This window comes from Carassius carassius, chromosome 28 (genome assembly GCF_963082965.1).
Source record: "Carassius carassius chromosome 28, fCarCar2.1, whole genome shotgun sequence".
NCBI lineage: Eukaryota > Metazoa > Chordata > Actinopteri > Cypriniformes > Cyprinidae > Carassius > Carassius carassius.
This window is the reverse complement of record NC_081782.1, coordinates 12698828-12714442: the sequence shown is the minus strand read 5'-3', so window position 1 is coordinate 12714442 and position 15615 is coordinate 12698828. Positions and strand designations below refer to the sequence as shown.

Below are 15615 nucleotides of genomic sequence, written 5' to 3'. Positions count from 1 at the left end.
CCCGGTAGACTGCAGCAGAGGATGTTTTCTTAGACCCTTTAATGCTCTGATTACTTTATCATCATATTTTATTTGCGTTCGGAGCCTGTGCGGATTCTTTGTGTTTTGCAGGTACTGCAAATTGCCTTTGTTATCTCTGATGAATTGTGAAAGATGTCAAACCAACTCAGTATGCTTTTCCTAGTAACTTGGATTGCTCTCTGTTGTGACAGAATAGGGCTGAAAGAGAACACTTTCTCTCCCAGCTTGAAGTTTCAAAGGGCCTTTGAATTATGTGTGACGGGGTTGAAGATAATGAAGGGTGTTGGAATGTGTCAGAGCAATGCTACAGGATTTGTCAGGCTGCTACTGCACTAAAAACGCTTCACGCTGCCATTGTTTACTTTAGTAGATTAAAATGTCTGAGAGTGTCTCTGGTTGCATACTTTACTGGCATTATTTGAGAATGCCAATATGTTTTATGGTGTGTGCTGCTTCCATGGGGTTTCTTAGAGCTTGTGCAGTCCGATGCTGTGTAAATGTAGCTATAGGTTTACTTTAAGAAACCTGAGTAAATCATGAGGTGTTATAGCATTTAGCTGATGTTTATAACTGTACAGTAAGCTGAGTACAGGATCAGTTACCTGGAATGACCAAGAACTAAGAGATAGTTCAGGGAAACATTTGCATTCTGTCATCAATTACTCACCCATATGATTTGAGATTCTAAAATACATGTTTGTTTTCTTTAAGAATATTCCCTTTTTTCAGTATTTCTGTAAATGGATGGGAGTTCATGATAATAGACTTTTAATTTTTTGGTGACCATAAGTGGCCACCAGAATCGTTGTTTAACTAACCCATTTGTTCGACTTATCCCTGTATGACAAGCAACGTTAGAGCAGTGACCCCACTGAATGACTTCGGACCTTAACTCATCCGGCACAAATAAACGATTCGGTGGACAACCGGGCGGAGGCGTTACCCCTTCTAAGGCCGTCTTGGCCTTCGACTCGACCTCCCATACGAGTGCTGAGACAACTACTTTCTCAGGTAAAATACACTCGGGAGTCACCGGGCGGGCGGAGGGATCAAAAAGACGTGATAGAGTCGGGTTTGACATTTTTGGAACCCGGGCGGTACGATAGAGTAAAATCAAAACGACCGAAAAAAAGTGCCCACTGAGCCTGCCTGGAATTGAGTCTTTTGGCAGATCTAATGTACTCTAAATTCTTATGATCGGTCCAAACAATGAAAGGTACCCCTGAGCCTTCCAACCAGTGACGCCACTCCTCTAAAGCTAATTTGACGGCCAACAATTCTCTGTTACCAATGTCATAATTGCGTTCAGCAGGAGATAAACGATGGGAGAAAAACGCGCATGGATGTACCTTATCGTCCGAGGCAGTACGTTGGAACAGCACTGCTCCTACCCCCACCTCTGATGCGTCGACCTCCACCACGAACTGCCGTGTGGGGTCAGGGGCCACACAAAGCAGCTCTTGAGGTTAGTGAACGCAGTCTCGGCTGCGTCCGACCACCTGAACGGAGTACTGGGAGAGGTCAAGGCCGTCAGAGGTGAGGCTAGGTGGCTGAAATTGCGAATAAAACGCCGATAGAAATTGGCGAACCCCAAAAACCGCTGTAGGGCCTTACGGGAATCTGGAGATGGCCAATCTATCACAGCCTTAACCTTGTCAGGGTCCATACGTATTCCCTCGGACGAGACGATATACCCCAGGAAAGGAACAGACTGTGCATGGAATACACATTTCTCCGCCTTGACAAAAAGCCCATTCTCAAGTAATCTCTGGAGCACTCGTCTGACGTGTTAAACGTGTTCCTGGAGAGATGAAGAAAAAATCAGTATGTCATCCAGGTAAACATATATAAACAGATCTACCATATCTCTCAACACGTCATTAACGAGTGCTTGGAAAACCCCTGGTGAGTTGGAGAGCCCAAACGGCATCACCAAGTCTTCAAAGTGACCTCTAGGGGTATTAAAGGTGGTTTTCCACTCATCCCCCTTCCTGATGCGGACCAAATGATAAGCATTACGTAAATCCAATTTTGTGAATACGGATGCTCCCTGTAACCTCTCAAAAGCTGAAGACATAAGTGGCAAAGAATAGGTGTTCTTTATCGTAATGTTGTTCAGCTCTCGGTAGTCAATACAAGGTCGCAGAGAACCATCCTTCTTACCCACAAAAAAGAATCCCGCCCCCGCTGGAGAAGAGGAAGGGAGGATGAACCTCGATGCCAAGGAATCAGAAATTTATTTTTCCATGGCCTCCCTCTCCGGAATAGAAAGAGAGTATAGTTTGCCTTTTGGCGGAGACTTACCTGGCACTAAGTCTATAGCACAGTCGTAGGGACGATGCGGAGGAAGAGAAGCAGCACGGGACTTACTGAACACCTCCTTCAGGTCCAGGTACTCTGCGGGCACGTTTGATAATACCATGTTTTCCTTCTGAAAGACAGAAACAGGCACAACAGGACAAGCAGAAACCAGACAAGACTCATGACAACTTTCACTCCACAATGTGACAGTGTTGGAACCCCAATCCACTCGTGGATTATGTTTGATTAACCAGGGGTGACCTAAAACAATGGGAGCTACGGGGGAGTCCATGAGAAAAAAAGGATATGGTTTCACAATGATTGCCTGATGTGAGCAGAGTGATGGGTTCAGTATAGTGGGTGACGTGTGGCAGTTCCTGGCCGTTGAGTGCGGTGACATGGATGGGAAGAGACACAGGCAGGACAGGAATGTTCAGGTGACGTGCAAGGAGTGAGTCAAAGAAGTCTTCAGTCAGCTCCAGAGTCCAGAAGGGCGTAACAGTCGTGAATGTTATTCTCCCACCGCAGTTTCACCGGAAGGAGAGTCGATGATGTAGTTAAGGACTTCCCAGCGGAGATCCCACCCGATAGTAGCCTCATTTTTACTACCGGGCTGGCTCTTTTACCGGGCAGGAATAGATGGGATGTCCTGAGCCTCCGCAGTATAAACACAATCCTTGGGACCTGCGCCGCTCTCTCTCCCTCCCGGACAGCCGAGCTCTACCCACCTGCATGGGTTCATGGTCGTCGACGGGGCCGACCGTGTTCTCTCAACTCCCCTTTCCGGAGAGATGGGATGGCGTGTAGGACTGGTCTGTCTACCCAGACGGTTAATCCGGGCATCAACTCGAAGAGCCAGGTCGATTAGTCCGTTAAGTGTAGGGGGCAGCTTGAGTAGGTAGATCTCCTTCTGAACACGGTCGGCCAGTCCATCCAGGAATCGATCCCACTGCCACTCCCACTGGCACGCGGCCGCCAGGGTATGGAACTGGATGGAATAGTCCGTGACTGAAGATCTACCTTGTTCCAGGTCTGAGAGCTGGTGGCTCGATCGAAGCCGCGGCTCGATCGAAGACCCGTTTCATCTCATCCGAGAGGGTGTGGAACGAGGCGCAACACGGATGTTGGTTCTCCCACACCGCCATCCCCCATAAGACAGCTTTGCCAAATAGTAAAGTCAGGGTAAATGCAACCTTCAACTCCTCAGTCGCGAAGGTGCGGGGCTGAAAAGCAAAGTGCATGGAACACTTGTTAAGGAAAGTCTTGCAGAATTTTGGCTCACCAGAATAATTCTCTGGCGCCGGAAGTCGCAGCTCTGGCCGGAAGTAATCCTGGGCGGCGCAGGCGGTGCGGTGGGCGCAGGGGGGGTGAGCTGGTGGATCTGCTGGGTGAGCTCGGACACCTGTGTCACCAGCGCTTGGATAGCGCGTCCGGTGTTTGCGATGCTCTCCTGCTGCTGATCCATTCGATTGACGCTGTGATGGATGAAGTCAGACAAGGAAGTGGTGCTCGCTGCTTCCATGATGGTGAGAGCGTTCTGTGACGACTGGGTGAAGGAGAAGCTAGAAACAAGTGCGAGTATAAACAGTTTTAATGAGAGACGATAACCAAACAAACTGGAACACAAACAACGCTGGGAAGAAGATACAGTCCGAGATGGTGGAAGGAGGTGATGAATCCAGATGGCGGTGGTAAGTTGGCAGCAGGAGAGGGTGGCACAGGAACTGCGGGGAATCGAGCCGAAGGTAAGTTGTGATGCTTGTGGTGGTTGCGAAGAGTGGACGAGGTTCCGGGGGAAGACACGGACATCCAAAACGCAGAACACAACAGAAAACAAAGCACGGTTAACCAACATGAAACAACGCTCTCACAAACACAAGACGTGAGACAAGCCATTATATAGAGAGGGTAATGAGTGACAGCTGCTGCTGATGACAATTAACGAAGACACCCACAAACTAATCAGTGCAGACGCGTAACACTCAGACTTCACCCACATATGCAAAACCCAGAGATCACGGTTTACCAATAGTGACAGACACACACACACACACACACACACACACATAATATATATGAATATATATATATATAAATGTTTTAGTCATTTTAGTAATTTAGCTTCAACTTATTTTAGCTAACTGAGTTAGCTTAAGTTTAAGATTTTCATCTAATATTTAAATTTTTTTTTTATTTGAGCTTTATTAAAATTAACAAAAATATTTGTTTTAGCTTCAGTTAACAATACTTTACAGTACCATGTATGAATGTAATTCTGGGTTGAATATGTGGTTTGTTATTGTTTTCTGGCCACACACAAAGCATAAATATATTGATAAATAATTCAAACATCATATAATGAGTTATATTAAAACTACATAGTTTGTAAAATACATTTAAGAGTTAAAAATGCAGATTGTGTATGTGGTGACAATATAGTGTGTTGCAGAAGTGATTACTCACCTCTGAGTTTCTCTCTTTCTCTCTCCCTCTCCATATAATTGGAATCTGTGAGCAGCTCTCTGCCATCCAAATAGATTAATTATGAAGCCTTGTGTGTGTGGAGTGTAAGTGTTGAACTGTGAGTGGGGAAGACACGAATCAAAGAAAATCAATTTAGCGGGTGATATAGCCACCTCATCTCACTTCTCCCCTTAATTTCCTTGATGCTCTCCGAAAGGGCTCATCATAACTGAAGTGACATTCTTTCAAGTTTCCTCTGGGAATACAAAGAGCTGTGTGTGTGTGTGTGTATAAGCAGATGTGTGCAGTTGCTACATTTGGATTAGAAAGAGTTGCACTTCTTAAAAGAATATTTCAAGCTCAATACAGCTCAAAATAAATCGATAATGTTAATTACCACAAAAAATAATCCTGACTGTCCCTCTTTCTCTTTTTTTATTATTACTATTATTTTTAAATGGTACTTACATTGAATATGAATGGAGTCCATTTTTGGATGATTTAACAGCAAAAAGAAAAAATAATAATAATATTATATTTTTTATAAAAAGCACTTGTGTAAAAGGTTGTGTATTATTTGAACTGTGCAGCTTTAAAACATTTTTTAAATGATTATAAAAGAATTGTTTTAACAGATTTAGAGTTTATGGCAGCATGGCAGTAAAGTTCTACATGGACATACACTAACGTGTACAGTTGATTTTCTTTTTAATAGATACATTAGATACAACACATTAAATAATTTTAGAAATTTTAATTTTAAAATAAAGAATCCTGGAAAAAGTATTACAAGTCCCAAATAAATATTAAGCAGAACTCCAACACTGATAATCATCTGATACTAATGGCTGCTGAATATACAGCTTTGCATCACCACAATAAATCACATTTTAAAATACATTACAATAGAGCAATTATTTTAAATTCTAATAATATATAATAAGAACTATTGTTTTTACTGTATTTTTGATCAAATAAATGCAGCCATGGTGAGCATACAGACTTCTTCAAAAACATAACAAAAATATTACCAACACCAAATTAGACTAAAGGTTAACACACATATTGTTTACATCTATTGGCAACACTAACAGTATTTTCACATTTACAAATGACCCAGCTTACTTCAATTGTAAGTGCTTCATTAATCAAATTGCAATAACTTGCTTTTCCTCTAAAACAACTTCTCTTTTCCACTTCTGTTGCTTAGCCCACACAGACTGTGCACACACTTAATCAATACCCTGATCGCTTAATTTAGACATTGCTTTATCAAACTCTCATTCAATCTGACTCCATTCAGGTATGAAACACCCACTTTTCACTCATTTCCACTTTAATATCTTGATTAATATCCTGTTTCACTTATAAATATGTCATATTATGGAAGTAAAGAGGGGTTGTTGTGTGGAAAGAGGAGCGGAGAATTCGCGGAGCAGATACAGTCTTTAAGGGATGAAACACAGGAGCTTGAAAATACTTGTAAAAAACAAAAGAGTCCCAAAGGGAAAAACTGGAACCAAAACCTTGTCTCGTTCAGAAAGGAGAAAGCAAATAACCACCGGCCGCCCAGGCGGAATCAGTACGGTGGACAGCTCCACAACAGCACAGTAGGGAGAGATCGGCAGGTCAGGAGACGAGCAGCGGCAATACTTCTAGGCTCACACTCTCGGCAACCCCAAACAAACAGGACTAGAACTAAGATAATGACAGGGGAAAAGACATACAGCATTAGCGAGTTTTAGAGGAATAATCTGGCGAGGCAGGTAGGGAGGAGAGGAAAAGAAGTAGGAGTGCTAATCAAAGGAGAAGGGGAAACAGGTGCGGGAAGCCAAGCGCAAAGAGTAGCGCAATGAGGAGCAGCTGAAGGAGATTAACAGCAGAGGAAAGGTGAGTGCAAAATAGGAGAGGAGGAGGGAAAGAGTCTGAGTGAAAAAGGGAGGGGGAAAGAAAAAAGAGAGCCAGGATCATGACAGGGGTTGTGACCACCTGTTTTTAGACAGTCTTTGGTGCTCTAGAAAGCATTTGTTGTCACTGTCTTTGTATTCTAAAATAACTATGTGGAATGCTTGGATAAATGGATCAGAATGCTTAGTTTTATTCAGACCTATAAAAATAGGGTTAAAAAAAACACCTGTAGAGCAAATCTTTATTTTTTCAGACGAAAAAAAAAATGATGGAACAAACAGTGTTTTAGGCCTTTCTACAAACCGTTCCTCCAGTGGATAAAAATGCTCGGGAATGTAATCAGCACCGTTTATTTTGGATTCCTCAGTCTGTTCGAGATAAGCCCCATTTTTAGTTACAGTCTTTGAAAAGCTCAATGATAAACATCAAAGTGCCTCTTCTCCATCACTCAGTCGGCCTTTGTGTCTCTCCGACTTGGAGTGACTTTGGCTGAAAGAAGGAGGTGGAGAGAGCCAGAGATGGGGGACAATAAAATAAAAGGACAGAAAGACTGTTAATGGGAAGAAGATGAAGAAACCTTGGCTGAGAAGGTAGATGACTAGAGTGATGTGATGAGTCATTTAAGCAATTTGATGTATTTTCCTGTTAATAATTTTTAGTAAATCAAGCAGCTCAACTTAAATGACTGATGTCAGATGTGTTAGAGAAGCTTTTGCTAGTTACTTGCGCTGGCAGAAGTGAAGTTTTATTTGTTTTTCCCTTTTGCTTTCTTTTTCATAACTTAGACTTGGCAGTGTGCTCCTTCCTGCAGGTTTTTTTTGCTGAGCGGGGGCCACAGTGGAGGCGCAGGCAGCTGAAGCAGACGTATAGCTGTGAGGGAGGCGCTGTGTTAGTTTCCCTGGTGCATTATTGATGCTAGCTGTACACAATAGGGAGGGGAGTGCTTTGCCTCGCAGTCTTTCTCTTTTTTTTTTTTTACAGTTTTCAGTAGATGCCTTGTGGCTTGTGGTGTGTGTTTTCTCTCTGTATCTGTCTCTCCGTCGCCTTTTTCTCACCATCTGTTTCATTCTCTTAAAGCACAGTGCCTGCAACTTCTCCTTTCTGAGCTGTTATCAAAACTCACTTAGGTCTGGGACAGAGAAACATCCCTTCCAAGGAGCCAGTTATACTTTAATCAATGCAAACAATGGCAAGCAAAAATTTAGTTAAGAATTTGCTGGGTGGTGTGTGGAAAGACATCACAGAAAAAATCTGCTACCCGTCAACCTTTACTGTCAGTGCTGTAATGCAATGTGTGTATGCGGTTTAAGGTAAAAAAAAAAAAAAAACATGATTTTTCACATAATGTACATTATTGTTGCTCCTTTATGCCCCGCCTTCCACATTTCTTTTTTCTGTTAATTAAGTGCATATTTCCTTTTTGGAATTTTCAGTATGATCACACTATTTATACTTAAAATGGCTAGAATAGAGCACAAGTACACTAATTGGGATGTGCCTAAAGTACAAAAACTCTTGTGAACTTCTTCTTATGAACCCAAAAGTAGGACAGTTTTTTTGGAGGTTGTGAAAGCAGCAAAGAATCCAGATTGCTCTTGAAGGAATGCCCAGGTAATACATGTACTGTAAGTCACTTTGGATAAAAGCTTCTTATAAATAATGACTAGTAAATTATGTGCTTCTTTACAGATGTCTCAGGGGAACTTTTTGCATAAACATGAATGGCACCCCATTTCTCCCTCCAGCTGTTATTTGCAGTTATTCTTCTTCCGTTGTGTTTCGCACATAAAGGTCACTTTAAATAGGAGTTCAGTGAACATACCTATTTGCAAGTTAAGAGAAAATGCAACAGAGGGTAAAACAAAGCCCACACTCCCCCGCTGGTTTGTGTAAAAAGCTTCTAAGGCAGGCTCATGGTCATTTAAAAGTCAAATCCAGCCTTGAAGAGTACAGCACTGAGGGACCTTTGAACAGACAGTGAAGTCAGTCTGAGAGATTCTGTTTATACTCCACCATCACTAATGGAGCAAATCAAACACTCTCCTGCCTCAGCGCGCCATGTCTGTTTGGTCTTTCCTGGAGTTTTTAGAGGAGCCTGGACTATGAAATGCCAGCGTTATGTGAAGTGTAGGGGGTATATGAGACTTTCCACTGGGAAGCATTTGGGAATGCTGATTTTTTTTATATGCATAGTGATTTCAGAAGCTTTTTATAAGTCAGGAACTCCCAAAATACAAACTTCTGTCTGCGGTTCTTTCCAGAAATGTTCGCATTCAGGATTAAATGGCACATTCATTACATTCAGCCTGTCTAATTTAACAACCTTGAAATTTGACATCAGATATTTCATAATTACTGTTAATGTAAGGGCACAGCTAATAAATGAACCATAAAGCAAAACCTGATTGACATTTAGAGCTCACGCTATTTGCGTTTGGATGTCCACTCAAAAAAAAAAAAAATGACTGTCTGCTTTTGGGGTTTGATCTACAAATGACTGAATTCTAAATAGATGACAGGAATTGAGGACTTCCTGCCCTTTGCTTTGTCTCTCATGTGTCATTTTGCCTGGATCTGAGTGATGTGTTAGATGTCGATGTGATTTTCACCCTCAAAGCGAAGTCAATCTCTCATAAAACACACATCACCGCTCAACGAAACGATGTGTATCTTTTGCTTTTGACACTTCATAGGATAAGGAGAAAAAAATAGCCCGTCAGTTCCGTTCAGTTTGAGATATCATCCTCTCCTTTCCTTTTGTGGGAATGCACTTCAGAAACACCGGCCTCTGTTCTTTTTAAGCAGCTTGTTATTAGTAAGTCGAGAAACAGAAAGAGAGCTATTAGGGTGCAAATGAAGCATTGTGAAATCAAAAGTTCTCCGGGACGCAGCAGCCTCCTGAAGGCCGGCTGATTATATCTCACCAGATGCAGGTGGGGGAGATCCATTTTCACCGCTACACTTCTCAAATACACTCTTTACGACATGCTGCCTGATGAAGGTTTGGACTCATTAATTGGCAAGGGGAGGAGAGAGAGCATTCAAATGAACAATTATGGCGAAGGAGTTTATCTTTTTTCCTCCATACCCTCTGCAGCGTTTTCAAAGCATCTCCAATCATAATCCATTTAGTGGATACTTTTCCATTTTGTTAATGTGCTAGGGGTTCTGACCACGCAGTTTGAATCCTTTGCAATTTTGTATGGCTAAACCACAAAGCATCACAAGCCATATAAACGACACAGTTCTCCTCTCCTTGGGTGGTATAGTGAGGAAATTTGTTGGGCTTTACACAAAGGAGGGTGACTGTCTTTGAAATATGTTAAAAAGGACTATAGTTGTTTGAACACCCAAGTTATAATTGTAGTTATTAATCAGTGTTAATTTTTATAGCTTTTAATTTATATATATATATATAAACTTGCCGTATTTATTCATTTCAGTCAGTTTTACTCTGATTTACCTGAATTAAACATTTTACTATTTTTTCTGTCTACAATATCTGGTTGAAACATAAAATTGCATGTTATTTACAAAGGTTCGAACGCTACTTTTTTTTAATGCTTTTCATGCGTTTTTACCAGGGGCATTCCAAGTCTTTCATCAGCAGTGAGACACAGTCCCCCCACCAAAATATTCCAAAAATATTTTAATATTATTATGGATATTTAGACATAAATTGTATTTTGCCTACATAGTACACTAAAAAAAATGGTGTGGAAAGTCATTTTACAAAGAATAGGTAAGTAATGTGGACCTAAATGTGACATTTTAGCAAACATACAACAGTACTTCCCTATTTTCTTTATTTTTCTGTGTTTTAGCGACTGATCTTTTTGCAGTTGTTTATGGGGGAAATAACTGTGGTTTTATTTTTTAGGATATGTTGTTTTATAAATGTTGCTGATATGATTTAAAATGTAAAGCACCAGGTCAACATGAAAAGTGCTAGAAATAAATGCGATTGATCATTTAGGATGTTGAATTTACAGCTGAATTCAGAATGTCAAATCAAAACTCTTTCAACAATTAAAATTTTCATCAGAAATTATGCTTTTGGCAAGATTATCACTGTTATATATTTCATAATGAGCTCTGCTTGTATTAAATGTATTCTCCAGGTTCTTATATGGATGGGAGGTTAGCAGTGACCCAAAGAGGAGGTCAGGTGGAAGCTGAGGATGGGTCCAATCCATATCACACCACACAGGACACAGACAGAGACCTTCCACTGTTCACGACGGCTCCCCCTTACAGTGGCCTCCACCACCATCCGCCTTTTAAGTCCTACCCGCCTTACGACCCCCGGGGCAAAAGCCACGAGCAGTATTTTCAAGACAGTGGAGGAGCAGCTTACCATCCCACAATGCCATCGTCTAGTTCCCATCTCCTTCAAGATCCATCCACACAGCTGGTCCCACACAAGGATGCGCCTCCATTCTCTGATGTAGCAGCTCCCAGAACCACCACACTGGCTCCATCAGCCGCAGCGCTCACCCAGCCACACATGCCCAACATCCAACACAAACCTTCAGCAGAAACGCAGAGGAGAAGCACTGGGGAACCACCCCTGTCTGTGACCATAGCATCAATGACCACCACTGATGTGCACACATCTACACCACCTGCTTCCAAACTGTCAGATAGAAGAGATGTCACTCCGACCTTAAACAACAAGCCCTTAGATGCAACAATCCTGGTAAAAAGAGACAAAGAAAAGTCATCAATACTCAATTCAGAACATGGCACTCCAGGAAGTGATGTTGCTGTAAAAGCATCATCAGTATCTGGAGATTTGGATGATGAGACCACCACCTCCACCATCATCACTACAACGGTTATTACAACTATGCAGACGCCAGGTACCATTCACACGATTTAGATTTACATATTTTTACACTGCTCCCTGATGCCTAATTCAGGGCTCTTCAGAGGTTTACCTGCCCTGCTTTTGCCTAAAGATGTGGGTTTTGAGATGCCAGTGGATAAGTAGTTTTATACCGCTGCATTTGGTTAATTCTTACATGAGGTCTTTGATAATTTTGTGCAATAAAATTGTTCACAATTGCCCATATACTAAGAAACTTGGATCTGATTGGCCCTGTTAGAAGTGATGCAGCCTAGTTATACAGGGCTTTCTTAAGACCACTAGCCAAGTTGTTCAGACAACCAACTGACAGTTTAAATATGTAACTATGTAATTTTGCACATCGCTAATAACTACGGCAAGCGTATGAATTTATATGGAATGAGAACATATTTCTTGAACAATAGCGGCGTTTAACTCTAGAGGGAGATGAAGGAGCCAACAGAGCAGAAAGAAAATATTCGCTCTCCTGCCATTTCACCTGAATTGTCCACGTGTTCCCACACAGCAGGACAGGAAAACTGACCCTGTTGATCCAGACAGAAAATGAGAAAACCCCTGAAAGACAATTAAAGATGGGAGGGAATGCAATGAAGTGAGATGGAGAGAAAGAGAAAAGGCTCGCCTCTATTGATGTATACTTTCTCTATCTCTCTCTGTCCTTCTACCTTTTCTAATGCAGCTCCGTGCAACACCAATTTCACATCGCCGCGAGGCTACATAGAGACACCGCAGCAAGCCAGGAGTTTGTACAATACGGATGTGGACTGCACATACACCGTCACAGTCTTCATGGGCTATGGGGTAGAAATTCAGGTAAATTCATCACACGGTGCTTTTGTTATTGACCCAGTTCCTGGAAACAATCTAAATTACTGGGGTAATCCAGTTCTGCTCTTTTATTCTTGAAAGGTTAAGTGTGTAATGTACTGTGCCTCTAGCATCAAACAGAAAAATAGTGATTGTTTTCACACAGGTTTTGCAGACATGCCCCCTGTCTGCCACTGGTCAGGCAAACAAATATCCCCACCCCAATCTTACACCATTGGTTAAGTCAATGTAGTTGTCAAACTGGTTGGAAATGTTTTGCAACTACAATAAAGCCACAGCGTTACACTTTTCAGACATCAACCTTCAAATAGCTTTCTTATAGTTCTTTCTGAATATGAGAAAAAGCATTTTTTTATATTTGAAAAATTACTACCTTCAGCTTTTAAGAAGTGGGTTTTAGGCATAAAGGTCACATATAAATGCAGCTGCAGTTGTACATAAGCTGACAGAAATGGCTAATGTATTTGAACAGTTTGGGAGATTATCTATTTGTTTGTTTGTTTGTTTTTAATTTGCTAATTGGTGGGCAGAGTTCAGAGAGATCTACAGTATAACTGCATTTTGATTAGTAGTGAAGTATTCTTAACAATTTTGTCTGATTCAAAAGACAAACTCTTTCCTTGCTAAATATTGACAGATTTTATTTTATTTTGTTTTGTTTTCACATATATTTCAAGAATTTTTTTTGTTAGACTCCGTTTTTGTTAGGATGATGTCTGGGTTTATAGTATAGACAAAAAAAGAAGCTCACTAGGGTTTAGAACAAAACCATGATATGCACCCTCACAAAAATCACTTTCAACCATATGATTAACTGCAGCCTCCTTCATAAAATATACAATAGCCATTACCTCCCTGACCTTCCAGATGGTTTAGCTAATATATCTTGAATAGTAAAGATCACACATAGCAAATCACTATCAACCATCATGTGAGCTGCTCCAGTGTATTAGTCTGTAGAAAGAGAAGGGCCTTGAGAGGGAGGGGAGCCTAGTGTCTCATCTCATTCCTCCTCTCCTTGTACAGATTTTTTAACCTGGGACAGTGTATAAATATCTCTCTGTTTTCCAGCAATTATTCAATGTGACTGATATGTGCGGAAGCCACACAGTTCTTCCCCTAATTAAATGCTTATGGATTATCTGTCCACTCCTTTTGTTTGTTTATGGTATTCTTTAATGCCCTCCTGTTAAACTGTCTCTCAAGCAACTCTTAACTTAATTAAAGCAGCCCCATCCTTCTGCTGATAGACAAAAATAATGTTTAATTCAGATGCAAGGACCTGTTTTGCATTTTCTGTGTTCTTACGGCCTAATTTATTCGATTAGTCCTGTTTAAGCTTTCTCCTGATCCAGAAGCCTCTCTGAATGCCGTACTATCCCGATTTGAGAACTCGGACTTTGAAGGCATTCATCAGGAAGTTTAAACTGCATTTAAGCCATTTCCATCATTCAGTTGAGGATGATGGAAAGAGGTTTGCGTCTTTAGATCGCTTCCTGCTCGTGTTGGATGGCAATGGCTTTTACCTGCTGGATTCCTCTGGGAATCGGGTATTAGTGGTGGCGGGTGGTTGCTGACCTTGCATGTCGAGGGCTGTGTTGGGCAGAGGGCTCATCACCTGTACAGGCCAGGTCAAATGGCTAAACCCTCATCAGATTGAGCTCAGCGGAGGGAGCTCAGGTCGTGCCTCACTCTTCCTTTAATACCCAGATACTGAACTTTAGACTCCATTTCCCCTGAGAGCTACATCCTGCTGAACTCTCCTACAGTGATAGAGATGAGTCATCTAAGGAAGTGCAGTGCTCGCTTTCACTGGAGTTCAAATATCATCGGTATAGTGCTACTCCAAAACCTTTTTGCTGAGGATCCATTTCTTGATGGAAGTTGAATTTGAGCTCATTTGACCCAATTATATGTTAATCTTAAAAACACATATTACACTTTTCTCCTGTAGTAGATTCCTGTTATTTTTTGGGGTTGTCAAAATACCAATACTAGTAATATCTACACAGTATATCGACAAATTAAATTAAAGCAATAACATTTTGTTATTTTTCCCAATTAAGTAAATGTTTACTGAAGTAAACAGTAATTAGGCAAGTTCAAATTTCTTACAGCAGTCTTACAGCAAACTAGCTTTTTTGAATGGTATGAAATATTTAATAGAACACTGCTTTTATACAGTGAAAGTGGATGGGGACCAGGCACTGTTGTGTTTTTATTTATTTTTTATTTTGGTGTTGTCTATGTTGTTTTTCTAGTGTCTGTATAGTCTATATATGTTCAACTTTAAGGTTCATCCCGAGATGAAACAGGAGAGAACATCACTACTGTGATAATACGCATTGTAAAACACTCCATCAGAAGCTGCTTGACAGTAGAAAATGGAACAAACTGAAAAAAAGTGATTATTTGTGTGTCTTGAATTTTACATCTTAAAGTAATAGTGCCAGTCAATGTAATGATCTTTACACCAATGATGCCCGCAAGCTAGACATATCTTGTCTATTAGGGCAGAGCAGGTAAAAAAAAATAGCTTGTCCTCATTCTCAATTCTGTTTTGGACAGAGAGTAGATGTTTAATATGGCGGCCTGGTGCTTGGAGATCACTTCTGTCCACTCAGCCATGACAGTTGCCATGACTCTGGGTATTATCACTGCTTGTAAACAATTACCAAGTTAATAAGAGAGCAAGATGGCACATTGGAAATTTAATGAGTCTGAATCTTGGGGTGCTGAGGAGTGCAGGCTACCACCTAGAGCTTCAAACTATCCCTTTATTGAGCAACGCGGAAGTAAGCTATTTCCCGTGAATGTGCTGAGTTCTGATTTATATGGCTGCTGTAGGGGAATAATTAGAAGAATAACAAGTGCAATAAATAGTGTAACTATTTGTGCTACAAACTGGTGTTTTTATGATTATGATAATGAATTGGAAAAAAAAGAAAACAAATACCTGTTTGCAACATGAAGCAGCATAACTGACTGCTTTTTTTACAGCTAAACATTAAAAATAAGCTGTGTTGTTACCTTGTTGCTCTGGATTTAAAACTGTAATGTGTAATTTCTGCATTAAAAATAATGACTCTTTTTTTACAGGTTTCCACATTAGCTATAGAGCATCACAGTCCCGCCCACAGCCCAAAAGAGCTTTGGTGCCGGAAGTAAATTTCCCATTCATTTCTCCCATTGACTTTCGGAAAAATCCATATCTAAAGAGTTTT

General features: G+C 41.0%; 1 protein-coding gene across 3 annotated transcripts in view; it reads left to right on the top strand.

Moving 5' to 3' along the window:
- sez6b (seizure related 6 homolog b) overlaps positions 1 to 15615 on the top strand; it is a 181053-nt gene that overhangs the window by 74756 nt on the left and 90682 nt on the right. For all 3 annotated transcript variants that reach the window (XM_059514371.1, XM_059514370.1, XM_059514372.1), the window contains exons 2-3: positions 10815 to 11555; positions 12243 to 12376. In XM_059514371.1, the coding sequence (XP_059370354.1) occupies positions 10815 to 11555; positions 12243 to 12376 (875 nt within the window). The remainder of the gene's footprint in view (positions 1 to 10814; positions 11556 to 12242; positions 12377 to 15615) is intronic.